Raw genomic sequence first — 18234 nt, 5'->3', positions numbered from 1 at the left:
TGTGCAAAGGTGTGTTTGGCTTGTGGAAGTGTTCTGCAGTTTTCTGCAGCAGTTCTTCACTTGTACAGTCTCTTTTGGCTTTTGATAAGCGGCAAGGAGATGATTGCGTTGTCCGTGAAGCTGGGGCAGGCCATTCTTATGGGGTGAGGCCAAAGGAAGCAAGTGCCTTGTAGGGAAGGCTTCTTGCCTGGCAAAAAGCAGAAGGGGCGAGTTTCTGTGGTTGCGTTTTGGGATGAAGCCTGCAGCTTTGGAAATGGCATTAGTGGCTCGGGTGGGGGTGAAGCTGCAAGTCCTTGACTGCTGTCTTGTGTTGCTGAGAAGAGGAAGGACATCTTGGAATTGTGGCTGCGGTCTTTGACGTCAAAGGGGCAAGTTTGTGGTGGGGGAGCTGCGTGGGCCCAAAGGACCCAGGGGTGCCGGTCAAGAGCAGCTGAAGGTGGGCCAGCGCGTGGCCAGGGAGCCAAGAAGGCCAAGGGTGTCCTGGCCTGTGTCAGCAAGAGTGGGGCAGCAGGACAGGGCAGGGAGCGTCCCCCTGGGCTGGGCAGCGCTGCGGCCACAGCTGGGAGTGCTGTGCCTAGTTGTGGGCCCCTGTGAGCAGAAAGTCCTTGAGGGGCTGGAGCGTGTGCAGAGGAGGACACGGGAGCTGGGGAAGGCTGTGGAGTGCAAGGCCAAGGAGGAGGTGCTGAGGGAGCTTTAGCCTGGACAACGGGAGGCTCGTCAGGGCCCTTCAGGCACACTTCCATAGATCCATAGAGGACAGCGCTCACCCCAAGGCCTGCTTCCCTGCCAAACATCCCCGCTCTGCATGCAAGGGCTTTAGCCACCTGAGCAGGTGACACTTCCAATTTGTGGTTTCTTGGCTTGCTAGGAGGAGAAGCCCTGCTGATTTTCTCTCTTCCCAGCAAGCAAAGATGCTTCTGCACAAGCTTTCCTGCCCTTTTCCTGCACCGAATGGGATTCTGATCCACTTTTAGTTTTCCATGTCTGCCGCAGCAATAGCAAAGGCCTTGCTGGCTATTTCCTACTTTTCCATTTCACAGCTTTCAAGAGCTAAAAGCTCCCTTGTGCAGAGGCACTGTGCCTTGCAGATAGCAGCCATGGAGGACTATCAAATTCCTAGGCAAACAGAGTTCTCTTGAATTAGCCCATTTTAATCTGGCCAGAGTGACTTAGAATGCCATTGCTAAGAATGCTGATGATTTCTCCTTCAAAGAGGTGGTTGTAGATGCCAGGAGAAAGGAGGTGCTAAACGATAGGTAACGGCCTGTCCCTCATGTTTCTCTCTTGCCACAGATGACAGAAGCAGCAGCAGTCTCTGCCCCGGCTCCCTCTGCTCCTGGAGAAGAAGCCAAAGAGGAGCAAAAGGAGCAAGACGACCACGAGCCTGCAGCTGTGGTCACAGCAGAGCCTGATGCTTCCAAGAGAGTAAGTGCCAGTTGTGGGTGCTGCTGTCTTTAGTGCAAGGCAGAGCTGCAAGTTTCTGAGCAGCCAGCACTTGCTGTTGCTGGCTGAGGATGCTGAGTGCTGGAATCCCGCAGGACGCGGCCATTTCCTGCAGGCAGGGACAGCTAGAAATTGGCCTTTGGCCTGTCACCTTGAGGCACCCAAGAGCTGGGGGCTGCGGCTCAGCTTCTGCCTGCTTGGCTCAGTGAAGCTCTGTCTCTGGGCTTCTGCAGGGCCGTGGCCAAGGGCACAGGTGCTCGTGCTGGAGGTCACAGGGCTTTCTTTAGTTGTTTTCCCTTTGTGCAAAGGTGTGTTTGGCTTGTGGAAGTGTTCTGCAGTTTTCTGGAGCAGTTCTTCGCTTGTACAGTCTCTTTTGGCTTTTGATAAGCGGCAAGGAGATGATTGCGTTGTCCATGAAGCTGGGGTAGGCTATTCTTGTGGGGTGAGGCCAAAGGAAGCAAGTGCCTTGTAGGGAAGGCTTCTTGCCAGGCAAAAAGCAGAAGGGGCGAGTTTCTGTGGTTGCGTTTTGGGATGAAGCCTGCAGCTTTGGAAATGGCATTAGTGGCTCGGGTGGGGGTGAAGCTGCAAGTCCTTGACTGCTGTCTTGTGTTGCTGAGAAGAGGAAGGATATCTTGGAATTGTGGCTGCTGTATTTGACGTCAAAGGGGCAAGTTTGTGGTGGGGGAGCTGCGTGGGCCCAAAGGACCCAGGGGTGCCGGTCAAGAGCAGCTGAAGGTGGGCCAGTGCGTGGGCAGGGAGCCAAGAAGGCCAAGGGTGTCCTGGCCTGTGTCAGCAAGAGTGGGGCAGCAGGAGCAGGGCAGTGAGCGTCCCCCTGGGCTGGGCAGCGCTGCGGCCACAGCTGGGAGTGCTGTGCCCAGTTGTGGGCCCCTGTGAGGAGAAAGTCCTTGAGGGGCTGGAGCGTGTGCAGAGGAGGACACGGGAGCTGGGGAAGGCTGTGGAGTGCAAGGCCAAGGAGGAGGTGCTGAGGGAGCTTTAGCCTGGACAACGGGAGGCTCGTCAGGGCCCTTCAGGCACACTTCCATAGATCCATAGAGGACAGCGCTCACCCCAAGGCCTGCTTCCCTGCCAAACATCCCCGCTCTGCATCCATGTGCTTTAGCCATCTGAGGAGGTGACACTTCCAATTTGTGGTTTCTTGGCTTGCTAGGAGGAGAAGCCCTGCTGATTTTCTCTCTTCCCAGCAAGCAAAGATGCTTCTGCACAAGCTTTCCTGCCCTTTTCCTGCACCGAATGGGATTCTGATCCACTTTTACTTTTCCATGTCTGCCGCAGCAATAGCAAAGGCCTTGCTGGCTATTTCCTACTTTTCCATTTCACAGCCTTCAAGAGCTAAAAGCTCCCTTGTGCAGAGGCACTGTGCCTTGCAGATAGCAGCCATGGAGGACTATCAAATTCCTAGGCAAACAGAGTTCTCTTGAATTAGCCCATTTTAATCTGGCCAGAGTGACTTAGAATGCCATTGCTAAGAATGCTGATGATTTCTCCTTCAAAGAGGTGGTTGTAGATGCCAGGAGAAAGGAGGTGCTAAACGATATGTAACGGCCTGTCCCTCATGTTTCTCTCTTGCCACAGATAACAGAAGCAGCAGCAGTCTCTGCCCTGGCTCCCTCTGCTCCTGGAGAAGAAGCCAAAGAGGAGCAAAAGGAGCAAGACGACCACGAGCCTGCAGCTGTGGTCACAGCAGAGCCTGATGGTTCCAAGAGAGTAAGTGCCAGTTGTGGGTGGTGCTGTCTTTAGTGCAAGGCAGAGCTGCAAGTTTCTGAGCAGCCAGCACTTGCTGTTGCTGGCTGAGGATGCTGAGTGCTGGAATCCCGCAGGACGCGGCCATTTCCTGCAGGCAGGGACAGCTAGAAATTGGCCTTTGGCCTGTCACCTTGAGGCACCCAAGAGCTGGGGGCTGCGGCTCAGCTTCTGCCTGCTTGGCTCAGTGAAGCTCTGTCTCTGGGCTTCTGCAGGGCCGTGGCCAAGGGCACAGGTGCTCGTGCTGGAGGTCACAGGGCTTTCTTTAGTTGTTTTCCCTTTGTGCAAAGGTGTGTTTGGCTTGTGGAAGTGTTCTGCAGTTTTCTGCAGCAGTTCTTCACTTGTACAGTCTCTTTTGGCTTTTGATAAGCGGCAAGGAGATGATTGCGTTGTCCGTGAAGCTGGGGCAGGCCATTCTTATGGGGTGAGGCCAAAGGAAGCAAGTGCCTTGTAGGGAAGGCTTCTTGCCTGGCAAAAAGCAGAAGGGGCGAGTTTCTGTGGTTGCGTTTTGGGATGAAGCCTGCAGCTTTGGAAATGGCATTAGTGGCTCGGGTGGGGGTGAAGCTGCAAGTCCTTGACTGCTGTCTTGTGTTGCTGAGAAGAGGAAGGACATCTTGGAATTGTGGCTGCGGTCTTTGACGTCAAAGGGGCAAGTTTGTGGTGGGGGAGCTGCGTGGGCCCAAAGGACCCAGGGGTGCCGGTCAAGAGCAGCTGAAGGTGGGCCAGCGCGTGGCCAGGGAGCCAAGAAGGCCAAGGGTGTCCTGGCCTGTGTCAGCAAGAGTGGGGCAGCAGGACAGGGCAGGGAGCGTCCCCCTGGGCTGGGCAGCGCTGCGGCCACAGCTGGGAGTGCTGTGCCTAGTTGTGGGCCCCTGTGAGCAGAAAGTCCTTGAGGGGCTGGAGCGTGTGCAGAGGAGGACACGGGAGCTGGGGAAGGCTGTGGAGTGCAAGGCCAAGGAGGAGGTGCTGAGGGAGCTTTAGCCTGGACAACGGGAGGCTCGTCAGGGCCCTTCAGGCACACTTCCATAGATCCATAGAGGACAGCGCTCACCCCAAGGCCTGCTTCCCTGCCAAACATCCCCGCTCTGCATGCAAGGGCTTTAGCCACCTGAGCAGGTGACACTTCCAATTTGTGGTTTCTTGGCTTGCTAGGAGGAGAAGCCCTGCTGATTTTCTCTCTTCCCAGCAAGCAAAGATGCTTCTGCACAAGCTTTCCTGCCCTTTTCCTGCACCGAATGGGATTCTGATCCACTTTTAGTTTTCCATGTCTGCCGCAGCAATAGCAAAGGCCTTGCTGGCTATTTCCTACTTTTCCATTTCACAGCTTTCAAGAGCTAAAAGCTCCCTTGTGCAGAGGCACTGTGCCTTGCAGATAGCAGCCATGGAGGACTATCAAATTCCTAGGCAAACAGAGTTCTCTTGAATTAGCCCATTTTAATCTGGCCAGAGTGACTTAGAATGCCATTGCTAAGAATGCTGATGATTTCTCCTTCAAAGAGGTGGTTGTAGATGCCAGGAGAAAGGAGGTGCTAAACGATAGGTAACGGCCTGTCCCTCATGTTTCTCTCTTGCCACAGATGACAGAAGCAGCAGCAGTCTCTGCCCCGGCTCCCTCTGCTCCTGGAGAAGAAGCCAAAGAGGAGCAAAAGGAGCAAGACGACCACGAGCCTGCAGCTGTGGTCACAGCAGAACCTGATGCTTCCAAGAGAGTAAGTGCCAGTTGTGGGTGGTGCTGTCTTTAGTGCAAGGCAGAGCTGCAAGTTTCTGAGCAGCCAGCACTTGCTGTTGCTGGCTGAGGATGCTGAGTGCTGGAATCCCGCAGGACGCGGCCATTTCCTGCAGGCAGGGACAGCTAGAAATTGGCCCTTGGCCTGTCACCTTGAGGCACCCAAGAGCTGGGGGCTGCGGCTCAGCTTCTGCCTGCTTGGCTCAGTGAAGCTCTGTCTCTGGGCTTCTGCAGGGCCGTGGCCAAGGGCACAGGTGCTCGTGCTGGAGGTCACAGGGCTTTCTTTAGTTGTTTTCCCTTTGTGCAAAGGTGTGTTTGGCTTGTGGAAGTGTTCTGCAGTTTTCTGGAGCAGTTCTTCGCTTGTACAGTCTCTTTTGGCTTTTGATAAGCGGCAAGGAGATGATTGCGTTGTCCATGAAGCTGGGGCAGGCCATTCTTGTGGGGTGAGGCCAAAGGAAGCAAGTGCCTTGTAGGGAAGGCTTCTTGCCTGGCAAAAAGCAGAAGGGGCGAGTTTCTGTGGTTGCGTTTTGGGATGAAGCCTGCAGCTTTGGAAATGGCATTAGTGCCTCGGGTAGAGGTGAAGCTGCAAGTCCTTGACTGCTGTCTTGTGTTGCTGAGAAGAGGAAGGATATCTTGGAATTGTGGCTGCTGTCTTTGACGTCAAAGGGGCAAGTTTGTGGTGGGGGAGCTGCGTGGGCCCAAAGGACCCAGGGGTGCCGGTCAAGAGCAGCTGAAGGTGGGCCAGCGCGTGGCCAGGGAGCCAAGAAGGCCAAGGGCGTCCTGGCCTGTGTCAGCAAGTGTGGGGCAGCAGGAGCAGGGCAGGGAGCGTCCCCCTGGGCTGGGCAGCGCTGCGGCCACAGCTGGGAGTGCTGTGCCCAGTTGTGGGCCCCTGTGAAGCAGAAAGTCCTTGAGGGGCTGGAGCGTGTGCAGAGGAGGACACGGGAGCTGGGGAAGGCTGTGGAGTGCAAGGCCAAGGAGGAGGTGCTGAGGGAGCTTTAGCCTGGACAACGGGAGGCTCGTCAGGGCCCTTCAGGCACACTTCCATAGATCCATAGAGGACAGCGCTCACCCCAAGGCCTGCTTCCCTGCCAAACCTCCCCGCTCTGCATCCAAGTGCTTTAGCCATCTGAGGAGGTGACACTTCCAATTTGTGGTTTCTTGGCTTGCTAGGAGGAGAAGCCCTGCTGATTTTCTCTCTTCTCAGCAAGCAAAGATGCTTCTGCACAAGCTTTCCTGCCCTTTTCCTGCACCAAATGGGATTCTGATCCACTTTTAGTTTTCCATGTCTGCCGCAGCAATAGCAAAGGCCTTGCTGGCTATTTCCTACTTTTCCATTTCACAGCTTTCAAGAGCTAAAGCTCCCTTGTGCAGAGGCACTGTGCCTTGCAGATAGCAGCCATGGAGGACTATCAAATTCCTAGGCAAACAGAGTTCTCTTGAATTAGCCCATTTTAATCTGGCCGGAGTGACTTAGAATGCCATTGCTAAGAATGCTGATGATTTCTCCTTCAAAGAGGTGGTTGTAGATGCCAGGAGAAAGGAGGTGCTAAACCATAGGTAACGGCCTGTCCCTCATGTTTCTCTCTTGCCACAGATGACAGAAGCAGCAGCAGTCTCTGCCCCGGCTCCCTCTGCTCCTGGAGAAGAAGCCAAAGAGGAGCAAAAGGAGCAAGACGACCACGAGCCTGCAGCTGTGGTCACAGCAGAGCCTGATGGTTCCAAGAGAGTAAGTGCCAGTTGTGGGTGGTGCTGTCTTTAGTGCAAGGCAGAGCTGCAAGTTTCTGAGCAGCCAGCACTTGCTGTTGCTGGCTGAGGATGCTGAGTGCTGGAATCCCGCAGGACGCGGCCATTTCCTGCAGGCAGGGACAGCTAGAAATTGGCCTTTGGCCTGTCACCTTGAGGCACCCAAGAGCTGGGGGCTGCGGCTCAGCTTCTGCCTGCTTGGCTCAGTGAAGCTCTGTCTCTGGGCTTCTGCAGGGCCGTGGCCAAGGGCACAGGTGCTCGTGCTGGAGGTCACAGGGCTTTCTTTAGTTGTTTTCCCTTTGTGCAAAGGTGTGTTTGGCTTGTGGAAGTGTTCTGCAGTTTTCTGGAGCAGTTCTTCACTTGTACAGTCTCTTTTGGCTTTTGATAAGCTGCAAGGAGATATTTGCGTTGTCCATGAAGCTGGGGTAGGCTATACTTGTGGGGTGTGGCCAAAGAAAGCAAGTGCCTCGTTGGGAAGTCTTCTTGTCAGGCAAAAAGCAGAAGGGGCAAGTTGCTGTGGGTGCATTTTGGGATGAAACCTGCAGCTTTGGAAATGGCATTAGTGCCTCGGGTGGGGGTGAAGCTGCAAGTCCTTAACTGCTGTCTTGTGTTGCTGAGAAGAGGAAGGACATCTTGGAATTGTGGCTGCTGTATTTGACGTCAAAGGGGCAAGTTTGTGGTGGGGGAGCTGTGTGGGCCCAAAGGACCCAGGGGTGCCGGTCAAGAGCAGCTGAAGGTGGGTCAGCGCGTGGCCAGGGAGCCAGGAAGGCCAAGGGTGTCCTGGCCTGTGTCAGCAAGAGTGGGGCAGCAGGAGCAGGGCAGTGAGCGTCCCCCTGGGCTGGGCAGCGCTGCGGCCACAGCTGGGAGTGCTGTGCCCAGTTGTGGGCCCCTGTGAAGCAGAAAGTCCTTGAGGGGCTGGAGCGTGTGCAGAGGAGGACACGGGAGCTGGGGAAGGCTGTGGAGCGCAAGGCCAAAGAGGAGGTGCTGAGGGAGCTTTAGCCTGGACAACGGGAGGCTCGTCAGGGCCCTTCAGGCACACTTCCATAGATCCATAGAGGACAGCGCTCACCCCAAGGCCTGCTTCCCTGCCAAACATCCCCGCTCTGCATCCATGTGCTTTAGCCACCTGAGCAGGTGACACTTCCAATTTGTGGTTTCTTGGCTTGCTAGGAGGAGAAGCCCTGCTGATTTTCTCTCTTCCCAGCAAGCAAAGATGCTTCTGCACAAGCTTTCCTGCCCTTTTCCTGCACCGAATGGGATTCTGATCCACTTTTAGTTTTCCATGTCTGCCGCAGCAATAGCAAAGGCCTTGCTGGCTATTTCCTACTTTTCCATTTCACAGCTTTCAAGAGCTAAAAGCTCCCTTGTGCAGAGGCACTGTGCCTTGCAGATAGCAGCCATGGAGGACTATCAAATTCCTAGGCAAACAGAGTTCTCTTGAATTAGCCCATTTTAATCTGGCCGGAGTGACTTAGAATGCCATTGCTAAGAATGCTGATGATTTCTCCTTCAAAGAGGTGGTTGTAGATGCCAGGAGAAAGGAGGTGCTAAACGATAGGTAACGGCCTGTCCCTCATGTTTCTCTCTTGTCACAGATAACAGAAGCAGCAGCAGTCTCTGCCCCGGCTCCCTCTGCTCCTGGAGAAGAAGCCAAAGAGGAGCAAAAGGAGCAAGACGACCACGAGCCTGCAGCTGTGGTCACAGCAGAGCCTGATGCTTCCAAGAGAGTAAGTGCCAGTTGTGGGTGGTGCTGTCTTTAGTGCAAGGCAGAGCTGCAAGTTTCTGAGCAGCCAGCACTTGCTGTTGCTGGCTGAGGATGCTGAGTGCTGGAATCCCGCAGGACGCGGCCATTTCCTGCAGGCAGGGACAGCTAGAAATTGGCCTTTGGCCTGTCACCTTGAGGCACCCAAGAGCTGGCGCCTGTGGCTCAGCTTCTGCCTGCTTGGCTCAGTGAAGCTCTGTCTCTGGGCTTCTGCAGGGCCGTGGCCAAGGGCACAGGTGCTCGTGCTGGAGGTCACAGGGCTTTCTTTAGTTGTTTTCCCTTTGTGCAAAGGTGTGTTTGGCTTGTGGAAGTGTTCTGTAGTTTTCTGCAGCAGTTCTTCACTTGTACAGTCTCTTTTGGCTTTTGATAAGCTGCAAGGAGATATTTGCGTTGTCCATGAAGCTGGGGCAGGCTATTCTTGTGGGGTGAGGCCAAAGGAAGGAAGTGCCTTGTAGAGAAGGCTTCTTGCCTGGCAAAAAGCAGAAGGGGCAAGTTTCTGTGGTTGCGTTTTGGGATGAAGCCTGCAGCTTTGGAAATGGCATTAGTGCCTCGCGTGGGGGTGAAGCTGCAAGTCCTTGACTGCTGTCTTGTGTTGCTGAGAAGAGGAAGGACATCTTGGAATTGTGGCTGCTGTATTTGACGTCAAAGGGGCAAGTTTGTGGTGGGGGAGCTGCGTGGGCCCAAAGGACCCAGGGGTGCCGGTCAAGAGCAGCTGAAGGTGGGCCAGCGCGTGGCCAGGGAGCCAAGAAGGCCAAGGGCGTCCTGGCCTGTGTCAGCAAGAGTGGGGCAGCAGGAGCAGGGCAGGGAGCGTCCCCCTGGGCTGGGCAGCGCTGCGGCCACAGCTGGGAGTGCTGTGCCCAGTTGTGGGCCCCTGTGAAGCAGAAAGTCCTTGAGGGGCTGGAGCGTGTGCAGAGGAGGACACGGGAGCTGGGGAAGGCTGTGGAGTGCAAGGCCAAGGAGGAGGTGCTGAGGGAGCTTTAGCCTGGACAACGGGAGGCTCGTCAGGGCCCTTCAGGCACACTTCCATAGATCCATAGAGGACAGCGCTCACCCCAAGGCCTGCTTCCCTGCCAAACCTCCCCGCTCTGCATCCAAGTGCTTTAGCCATCTGAGGAGGTGACACTTCCAATTTGTGGTTTCTTGGCTTGCTAGGAGGAGAAGCCCTGCTGATTTTCTCTCTTCTCAGCAAGCAAAGATGCTTCTGCACAAGCTTTCCTGCCCTTTTCCTGCACCAAATGGGATTCTGATCCACTTTTAGTTTTCCATGTCTGCCGCAGCAATAGCAAAGGCCTTGCTGGCTATTTCCTACTTTTCCATTTCACAGCTTTCAAGAGCTAAAGCTCCCTTGTGCAGAGGCACTGTGCCTTGCAGATAGCAGCCATGGAGGACTATCAAATTCCTAGGCAAACAGAGTTCTCTTGAATTAGCCCATTTTAATCTGGCCGGAGTGACTTAGAATGCCATTGCTAAGAATGCTGATGATTTCTCCTTCAAAGAGGTGGTTGTAGATGCCAGGAGAAAGGAGGTGCTAAACGATAGGTAACGGCCTGTCCCTCATGTTTCTCTCTTGCCACAGATGACAGAAGCAGCAGCAGTCTCTGCCCCGGCTCCCTCTGCTCCTGGAGAAGAAGCCAAAGAGGAGCAAAAGGAGCAAGACGACCACGAGCCTGCAGCTGTGGTCACAGCAGAGCCTGATGGTTCCAAGAGAGTAAGTGCCAGTTGTGGGTGGTGCTGTCTTTAGTGCAAGGCAGAGCTGCAAGTTTCTGAGCAGCCAGCACTTGCTGTTGCTGGCTGAGGATGCTGAGTGCTGGAATCCCGCAGGACGCGGCCATTTCCTGCAGGCAGGGACAGCTAGAAATTGGCCTTTGGCCTGTCACCTTGAGGCACCCAAGAGCTGGGGGCTGCGGCTCAGCTTCTGCCTGCTTGGCTCAGTGAAGCTCTGTCTCTGGGCTTCTGCAGGGCCGTGGCCAAGGGCACAGGTGCTCGTGCTGGAGGTCACAGGGCTTTCTTTAGTTGTTTTCCCTTTGTGCAAAGGTGTGTTTGGCTTGTGGAAGTGTTCTGCAGTTTTCTGGAGCAGTTCTTCACTTGTACAGTCTCTTTTGGCTTTTGATAAGCTGCAAGGAGATATTTGCGTTGTCCATGAAGCTGGGGTAGGCTATACTTGTGGGGTGTGGCCAAAGAAAGCAAGTGCCTCGTTGGGAAGTCTTCTTGTCAGGCAAAAAGCAGAAGGGGCAAGTTGCTGTGGGTGCATTTTGGGATGAAACCTGCAGCTTTGGAAATGGCATTAGTGCCTCGGGTGGGGGTGAAGCTGCAAGTCCTTAACTGCTGTCTTGTGTTGCTGAGAAGAGGAAGGACATCTTGGAATTGTGGCTGCTGTATTTGACGTCAAAGGGGCAAGTTTGTGGTGGGGGAGCTGTGTGGGCCCAAAGGACCCAGGGGTGCCGGTCAAGAGCAGCTGAAGGTGGGTCAGCGCGTGGCCAGGGAGCCAGGAAGGCCAAGGGTGTCCTGGCCTGTGTCAGCAAGAGTGGGGCAGCAGGAGCAGGGCAGTGAGCGTCCCCCTGGGCTGGGCAGCGCTGCGGCCACAGCTGGGAGTGCTGTGCCCAGTTGTGGGCCCCTGTGAAGCAGAAAGTCCTTGAGGGGCTGGAGCGTGTGCAGAGGAGGACACGGGAGCTGGGGAAGGCTGTGGAGCGCAAGGCCAAAGAGGAGGTGCTGAGGGAGCTTTAGCCTGGACAACGGGAGGCTCGTCAGGGCCCTTCAGGCACACTTCCATAGATCCATAGAGGACAGCGCTCACCCCAAGGCCTGCTTCCCTGCCAAACATCCCCGCTCTGCATCCATGTGCTTTAGCCACCTGAGCAGGTGACACTTCCAATTTGTGGTTTCTTGGCTTGCTAGGAGGAGAAGCCCTGCTGATTTTCTCTCTTCCCAGCAAGCAAAGATGCTTCTGCACAAGCTTTCCTGCCCTTTTCCTGCACCGAATGGGATTCTGATCCACTTTTAGTTTTCCATGTCTGCCGCAGCAATAGCAAAGGCCTTGCTGGCTATTTCCTACTTTTCCATTTCACAGCTTTCAAGAGCTAAAAGCTCCCTTGTGCAGAGGCACTGTGCCTTGCAGATAGCAGCCATGGAGGACTATCAAATTCCTAGGCAAACAGAGTTCTCTTGAATTAGCCCATTTTAATCTGGCCGGAGTGACTTAGAATGCCATTGCTAAGAATGCTGATGATTTCTCCTTCAAAGAGGTGGTTGTAGATGCCAGGAGAAAGGAGGTGCTAAACCATAGGTAACGGCCTGTCCCTCATGTTTCTCTCTTGCCACAGATGACAGAAGCAGCAGCAGTCTCTGCCCCGGCTCCCTCTGCTCCTGGAGAAGAAGCCAAAGAGGAGCAAAAGGAGCAAGACGACCACGAGCCTGCAGCTGTGGTCACAGCAGAGCCTGATGCTTCCAAGAGAGTAAGTGCCAGTTGTGGGTGCTGCTGTCTTTAGTGCAAGGCAGAGCTGCAAGTTTCTGAGCAGCCAGCACTTGCTGTTGCTGGCTGAGGATGCTGAGTGCTGGAATCCCGCAGGACGCGGCCATTTCCTGCAGGCAGGGACAGCTAGAAATTGGCCTTTGGCCTGTCACCTTCAGGCACCCAAGAGCTGGGGGCTGCGGCTCAGCTTCTGCCTGCTTGGCTCAGTGAAGCTCTGTCTCTGGGCTTCTGCAGGGCCGTGGCCAAGGGCAGAGGTGCTCCTGCTGGAGGTCACGGGGCTTTCTTTAGTTGTTTTCCCTTTGTGCAAAGGTGTGTTTGGCTTGTGGAAGTGTTCTGCAGTTTTCTGGAGCAGTTCTTCGCTTGTACAGTCTCTTTTGGCTTTTGATAAGCTGCAAGGAGATGATTGCGTTGTCCATGAAGCTGGGGCAGGCCATTCTTGTGGGGTGAGGCCAAAGGAAGCAAGTGCCTTGTAGGGAAGGCTTCTTGTCAGGCAAAATGCAGAAGGGGCAAGTTGCTGTGGGTGCGTTTTGGGATGAAGCCTGCAGCTTTGGAAATGGCATTAGTGCCTCGGGTGGGGGTGAAGCTGCAAGTCCTTGACTGCTGTCTTGTGTTGCTGAGAAGAGGAAGGACATCTTGGAATTGTGGCTGCTGTATTTGACGTCAAAGGGGCAAGTTTGTGGTGGAGGAGCTGCGTGGGCCCAAAGGACCCAGGGGTGCCGGTCAAGAGCAGTTGAAGGTGGGCCAGCGCGTGGCCAGGGAGCCAAGAAGGCCAAGGGCGTCCTGGCCTGTGTCAGCAAGAGTGGGGCAGCAGGAGCAGGGCAGTGGGCGTCCCCCTGGGCTGGGCAGCGCTGCGGCCACAGCTGGGAGTGCTGTTCCCAGTTGTGGGCCCCTGTGAAGCAGAAAGTCCTTGAGGGGCTGGAGCATGTGCAGAGGAGGACACGGGAGCTGGGGAAGGCTGTGGAGCGCAAGGCCAAGGAGGAGGTGCTGAGGGAGCTTTAGCCTGGACAACGGGAGGCTCGTCAGGGCCTTCAGGCACACTTCCATAGATCCATAGAGGACAGGGCTCACCCCAAGGCCTGCTTCCCTGCCAAACATCCCCGCTCTGCATGCAAGGGCTTTAGCCACCTGAGGAAGTGACACTTCCAATTTGTGGTTTCTTGGCTTGCTAGGAGGAGAAGCCCTGCTGATTTTCTCTCTTCCCAGCAAGCAAAGATGCTTCTGCACAAGCTTTCCTGCCCTTTTCCTGCACCGAATGGGATTCTGATCCACTTTTAGTTTTCCATGTCTGCCGCAGCAATAGCAAAGGCCTTGCTGGCTATTTCCTACTTTTCCATTTCACAGCTTTCAAGAGCTAAAAGCTCCCTTGTGCAGAGGCACTGTGCCTTGCAGATAGCAGCCATGGAGGACTATCAAATTCCTAGGCAAACAGAGTTCTCTTGAATTAGCCCATTTTAATCTGGCCGGAGTGACTTAGAATGCCATTGCTAAGAATGCTGATGATTTCTCCTTCAAAGAGGTGGTTGTAGATGCCAGGAGAAAGGAGGTGCTAAACGATAGGTAACGGCCTGTCCCTCATGTTTCTCTCTTGCCACAGATGACAGAAGCAGCAGCAGTCTCTGCCCCGGCTCCCTCTGCTCCTGGAGAAGAAGCCAAAGAGGAGCAAAAGGAGCAAGAGGACCACAAGGCTGCAGCTGTGGTCACAGCAGAGCCTGATGCTTCCAAGAGAGTAAGTGCCAGTTGTGGGTGCTGCTGTCTTTAGTGCAAGGCAGAGCTGCAAGTTTCTGAGCAGCCAGCACTTGCTGTTGCTGGCTGAGGATGCTGAGTGCTGGAATCCCGCAGGACGCGGCCATTTCCTGCAGGCAGGGACAGCTAGAAATTGGCCTTTGGCCTGTCACCTTGAGGCACCCAAGAGCTGGGGGCTGTAGCTCAGCTTCTGCCTGCTTGGCTCAGTGAAGCTCTGTCTCTGGGCTTCTGCAGGGCCGTGGCCAAGGGCACAGGTGCTCGTGCTGGAGGTCACAGGGCTTTCTTTAGTTGTTTTCCCTTTGTGCAAAGGTGTGTTTGGCTTGTGGAAGTGTTCTGCAGTTTTCTGGAGCAGTTCTTCGCTTGTACAGTCTCTTTTGGCTTTTGATAAGCTGCAAGGAGATGATTGCGTTGTTCATGAAGCTGGGGCAGGCCATTCTTGTGGGGTGAGGCCAAAGGAAGCAAGTGCCTTGTAGGGAAGGCTTCTTGCCTGGCAAAAAGCAGAAGGGAAAAGTTGCTGTGGGTGCGTTTTGGGATGAAGCCTGCAGCTTTGGAAATGGCATTAGTGGCTCGGGTGGGGGTGAAGCTGCAAGTCCTTGACTGCTGTCTTGTGTTGCTGAGAAGAGGAAGGACATCTTGGAATTGTGGCTGCTGTATTTGACGTCAAAGGGGCAAGTTTGTGGTGGGGGAGCTGCGTGGGCCCAAAGGACCCAGGGGTGCCGGTCAAGAGCAGCTGAAGGTGGGCCAGCGCGTGGCCAGGGAGCCAAGAAGGCCAAGGGCGTCCTGGCCTGTGTCAGCAAGAGTGGGGCAGCAGGAGCAGGACAGTGAGCATCCCCCTGGACTGGGCCACGCTGCAGCCACAGCTGGGAGTGCTGTGCCCAGTTGTGGGCCCTTGTGAAGCAGAAAGTCCTTGAGGGGCTGGAGCGTGTGCAGAGGAGGACACAGGAGCTGGGGAAGGCTGTGGAGCGCAAGGCCAAAGAGGAGGTGCTGAGGGAGCTTTAGCCTGGACAACGGGAGGCTCGCCAGGGCCCTTCAGGCACACTTCCATAGATCCATATGGGACAGTGCTCACTACAAATGCTATTTCTTCTGCAAATATCCTGTCACAGCATCCAAGTGCTTTTGACACTTTTTTTGGTGACTCTTTCATCTTGTGGTTTCTTCCTTTTTTAGGAGGAGATTTCCTGTTCAGGTTCTCATTTTTCAGGAAGGCCAGGTGGTTTTCCTCCATCTTTTCTGCCCTTTTCCATCAATTGTCAAGATTCTGCTAGGTTTTTCTTTTGTAAGGTGACATTTCTGGAGAATGCATTATATTTGCATGAGAACACATTGTTTGGGGCTGCGAGCTCGGTGCAGAAGGAGCTGTTCTGGTGCCAGGCCAGTCAATAGGGCCTTTCACTTCGCGTTCATATTGACAGTACCTCCGCCTTTTTGCAGCCCAGGGAATCAGTAAATGTGGTGTTTGGAAATTGAGCAGGAAATCAATGCTCTTGCATTCCAGCTCGTCCTCAGAGATCAGAGGAGCTGGGAGGGGCTGGGCTTTATTTCTGATTACAGCCCCTTTAGCACTCTCAGTGTTGTCAAGTCAAAGGGAAGCACTTGGCCAAGCACATATGCTGCAAGAATGCCATTCCCAGTGCAATACTCTGGATCTGGTTGCATTCCATAAGGACCTAAATGCTCCAGATTTCCCGGGAGTGTGGTTTATTGAAGCAATAGGAGAGCAATTTCAGGATTGCTGCTGATCAGGGCAATGGCTACCAAGTGTGTGTAGCAACAGAAACTATAGTTAAGAGCGATTATAAGAGTGAGTTCTATCTTTCTCTCTATCTATCTGTCTATCTATCTATCTATCTATCTATCTAATCTATCTATCATTTGCATAATTGAATCTTCTTGGCTCTGGTCCAAAGTAGTTGGAGGTGCAAACTTCACCTAAAGCATCCCTTTCAGGAGAGGATTAGAGACACGTTCTGTTGACCGATTCTGAGCAGGCAGAGCTGTTTCCCCCTCCAGATATGGTGGGGTTTATTTTCCCCTCAGAGCTGTTTTCCTCCTCCGGCCTCTTCTTCCTGAAGCCCCCAGTTAATTCTTTGATTTTCTGCCTGTCCCAGAGAGGTGGAAGAATTCCATGTTTTAGGTGGTGAAGAGAACATGAACTCCAGAAGTGTCTCTCATAAAGGGTGAGCTCACCCAGGAAGCCACCTGCAGAGGCAGGATGGAGCTGTGGGACTGGGCTGGGTGTCAGTCACTACTGAAAGACAAACAGGACATGGCAGGAGCAGAGGGAGGCCCTCACCAGACCCCTGAGAAATGCCACACCTTCCCTGTCAGCTGCCTGAGAGGCTATTGGAGCTTCAGCCCCAGATGGCCCCTGATTGTAGTGCCAGGGTCACTTTGGAATCTGTGCCTCCCCACGGGCAGAGAATGACCCAGGAGAGCAGCAGCACAGTGCTCTGGGAACGTGTGAGCCCATCAGTCCTTGAGTCTTGGCCCACAAATGTCGTATGGAAAGTTGAAACCCATCTTCTCTTGCTTTCTGTGCAGATCCTTCCAGAGAAAGAGCAGGAGCAGATTGCCTTATCAGAGATGCCATGCCAGACTCAGGGAGAGCTGAGAGCCCGAGAGCAGGAAGAGCAGCTCAGGCAGCAGGTGGAAGAGCCACAGGAGAATGGCCAGGTAAGCCTGACTCGCCAGGTGTCAGAGGGAAAGGGCAGGAAGAGGGGCATAAAACAGAGCTCTTGGGAGTGAGGAGGCCAGGAGTCCCAGAGGCACTGAAAGCACAGAGCCTTGGAATCTGCAGGGATCAGCACTGGGACAAGAGGGTTCCATTGGAAGCAGGTGTGGGTAGGGAAGCAGAAAGAAGTGGCTGAATAAATGTGATTTTGAGGCTGCAAGAGGAAAAAGCTGAGCCTTATGGCAGCTCCCAGTCACTTGCTCTGCATTTGTGTGTACAGAATATCAAGGCAGAGCCACAAGCAGAGCTGCCCGAAGCTCAGAGTGCCATCACAGAAGTGAAGAAGAGGAACCAGGAAGACACGAGAAGAATTCAAAAGGAGATGAATCTCCATCAGCAGAGGGGTGATCAACAAAACCAGGTGACTGAAAGAGTGGCAGTCACTCCACTTGTGAAAGATCCTCTCTCTCGTATTTTAGAGAAATTGAAGGAACAGCTGGACACAGACTTTCAGAAAGCTCACGCTAAGATCATGGCAAGGGAGAAGAGGCAGGAGGAAGAAATGAAAATCATCAGAGAAAAACTTAATCCCCTCCCTCAGGCTCTACAAAACCAAGTGAGTGAAAGAGGGATAGCCACTGCAGTCACCAAACTGGTGGTTTCTGCCCTTCTGGCCTTCCCAGTGCAGAGCAGCAGGGAGCGGGGTGATGCCTCTGAGTGCCATCCTGCTCTAGTGTGTATCACAGTCACTCAGAAGGACATTTCCTGGTGTGCTGAATCTCAGCTGCTGCCCTGGACAGTGGGACTTGTCCTTTGGCCTTTTGGCCAGCAGTAATCCAAATTGATTCCTGCTGGCCTGTTCCTGCTCTCCTTGTTTCTTGAGGTGTTTTTACAGGGGAATATGGTGACCCAGATGGAGGATTGAAACAAGCTGTCTGTATCCCTTGTAAATCTGTTCTTTCCTCACAGTCAGTGACTCCTGACTGACAGGGACAAGCTGTAGTCTCTGACTGCTTTGTTCTGTTTGACTCGAGGTGCAAGTGTTGACATCTCACCGGGCAGCCGGCAAAGACTTCCGGCAAATGAGTGGCAATGAAGAGCCCCGAGGCGGGCGTGAGGCACAGGAAGTGTCCCCACCTAAGGTGCTACAGGTTGGGCATGACCCGAAGATGGTGCAGGAAAAGAGGACAGAGTGGGGGGAGGCCGAACACTTGAACAAGGAGCTGCACGTGTGTCTGAAGCCCTTGGAGGGGGAAAGGAATCCTTGAGAGGAAGTAGAATGGTCATTGTGGCAGTGATCCTTCAGAAAATCCATGAAAATGGACCATGAATCTGGCCATCCACTCAAGTAGAACTAGCCTTTGGTTTTGACCCATCCAGTCTGAGAAGTGGACATCATAAAAAACCCACTTAAGAGCGCTTCATGTTGCTGACAGCACCTTCCTAAGGGCTTGCATTTGAAATGGAATCTCAGGCTAATCTCTGCCAGCCACCTTTCTGACATAAACTCATTTCTTGTCCCAGATCTACAAGGGCTTTGTCACCAAACCTGCTGCAGCAACAGCATGGTCTAAAGGAGCCTTTGCTCTCCACCCTGAGAAGCGGAGCCGGGGCGGTTTGTTCATCTCCAGTGCTGACCCAGCTGCTGCTCAGCAACAGGAGATCAAGGATGACTCCCTGGAGCTACGGAGTACGTCTGCTGTATTTCTTGTCTGAGGGACAGTCTATTGTGTGCAGGTGCCAGCATAGCTGTACCAAATGTTTTTCCTGAGTTTGGTGTCCCAGGGACATTTAGAGACATTTCCCCACAGGAACTGCTGTAGAAAAGCAGTCTCTGTGCTGGCCACCTGTGCTGCAGAGCTGTCTGCCTGGTTGTTGTTGTTACCCAGCCGAACACAAAGGGTTCAAAGCTTTAG

The 18234-nt window shown here is 54.0% G+C and overlaps 1 protein-coding gene across 1 annotated transcript; it reads left to right on the top strand.

Moving 5' to 3' along the window:
- Positions 1-16069: 16069 nt before the first annotated feature.
- LOC128822404 (golgin subfamily A member 6-like protein 22) lies at positions 16070-18234 on the top strand. Its single transcript, XM_054004104.1, has 4 exons — positions 16070-16320; positions 16599-16934; positions 17353-17547; positions 18208-18234. Exons 1-4 carry the CDS (start codon positions 16231-16233, stop codon positions 18232-18234), a joined length of 648 nt encoding a protein of 215 aa, XP_053860079.1. The 5' UTR covers positions 16070-16230.

The sequence above is a fragment of the Vidua macroura genome, chromosome Z (assembly GCF_024509145.1).
Source record: "Vidua macroura isolate BioBank_ID:100142 chromosome Z, ASM2450914v1, whole genome shotgun sequence".
NCBI classification, from domain to species: domain Eukaryota; kingdom Metazoa; phylum Chordata; class Aves; order Passeriformes; family Viduidae; genus Vidua; species Vidua macroura.
Note: the sequence above shows the minus strand (reverse complement) of the source record. Positions and strands in the feature narration are given on the sequence as shown.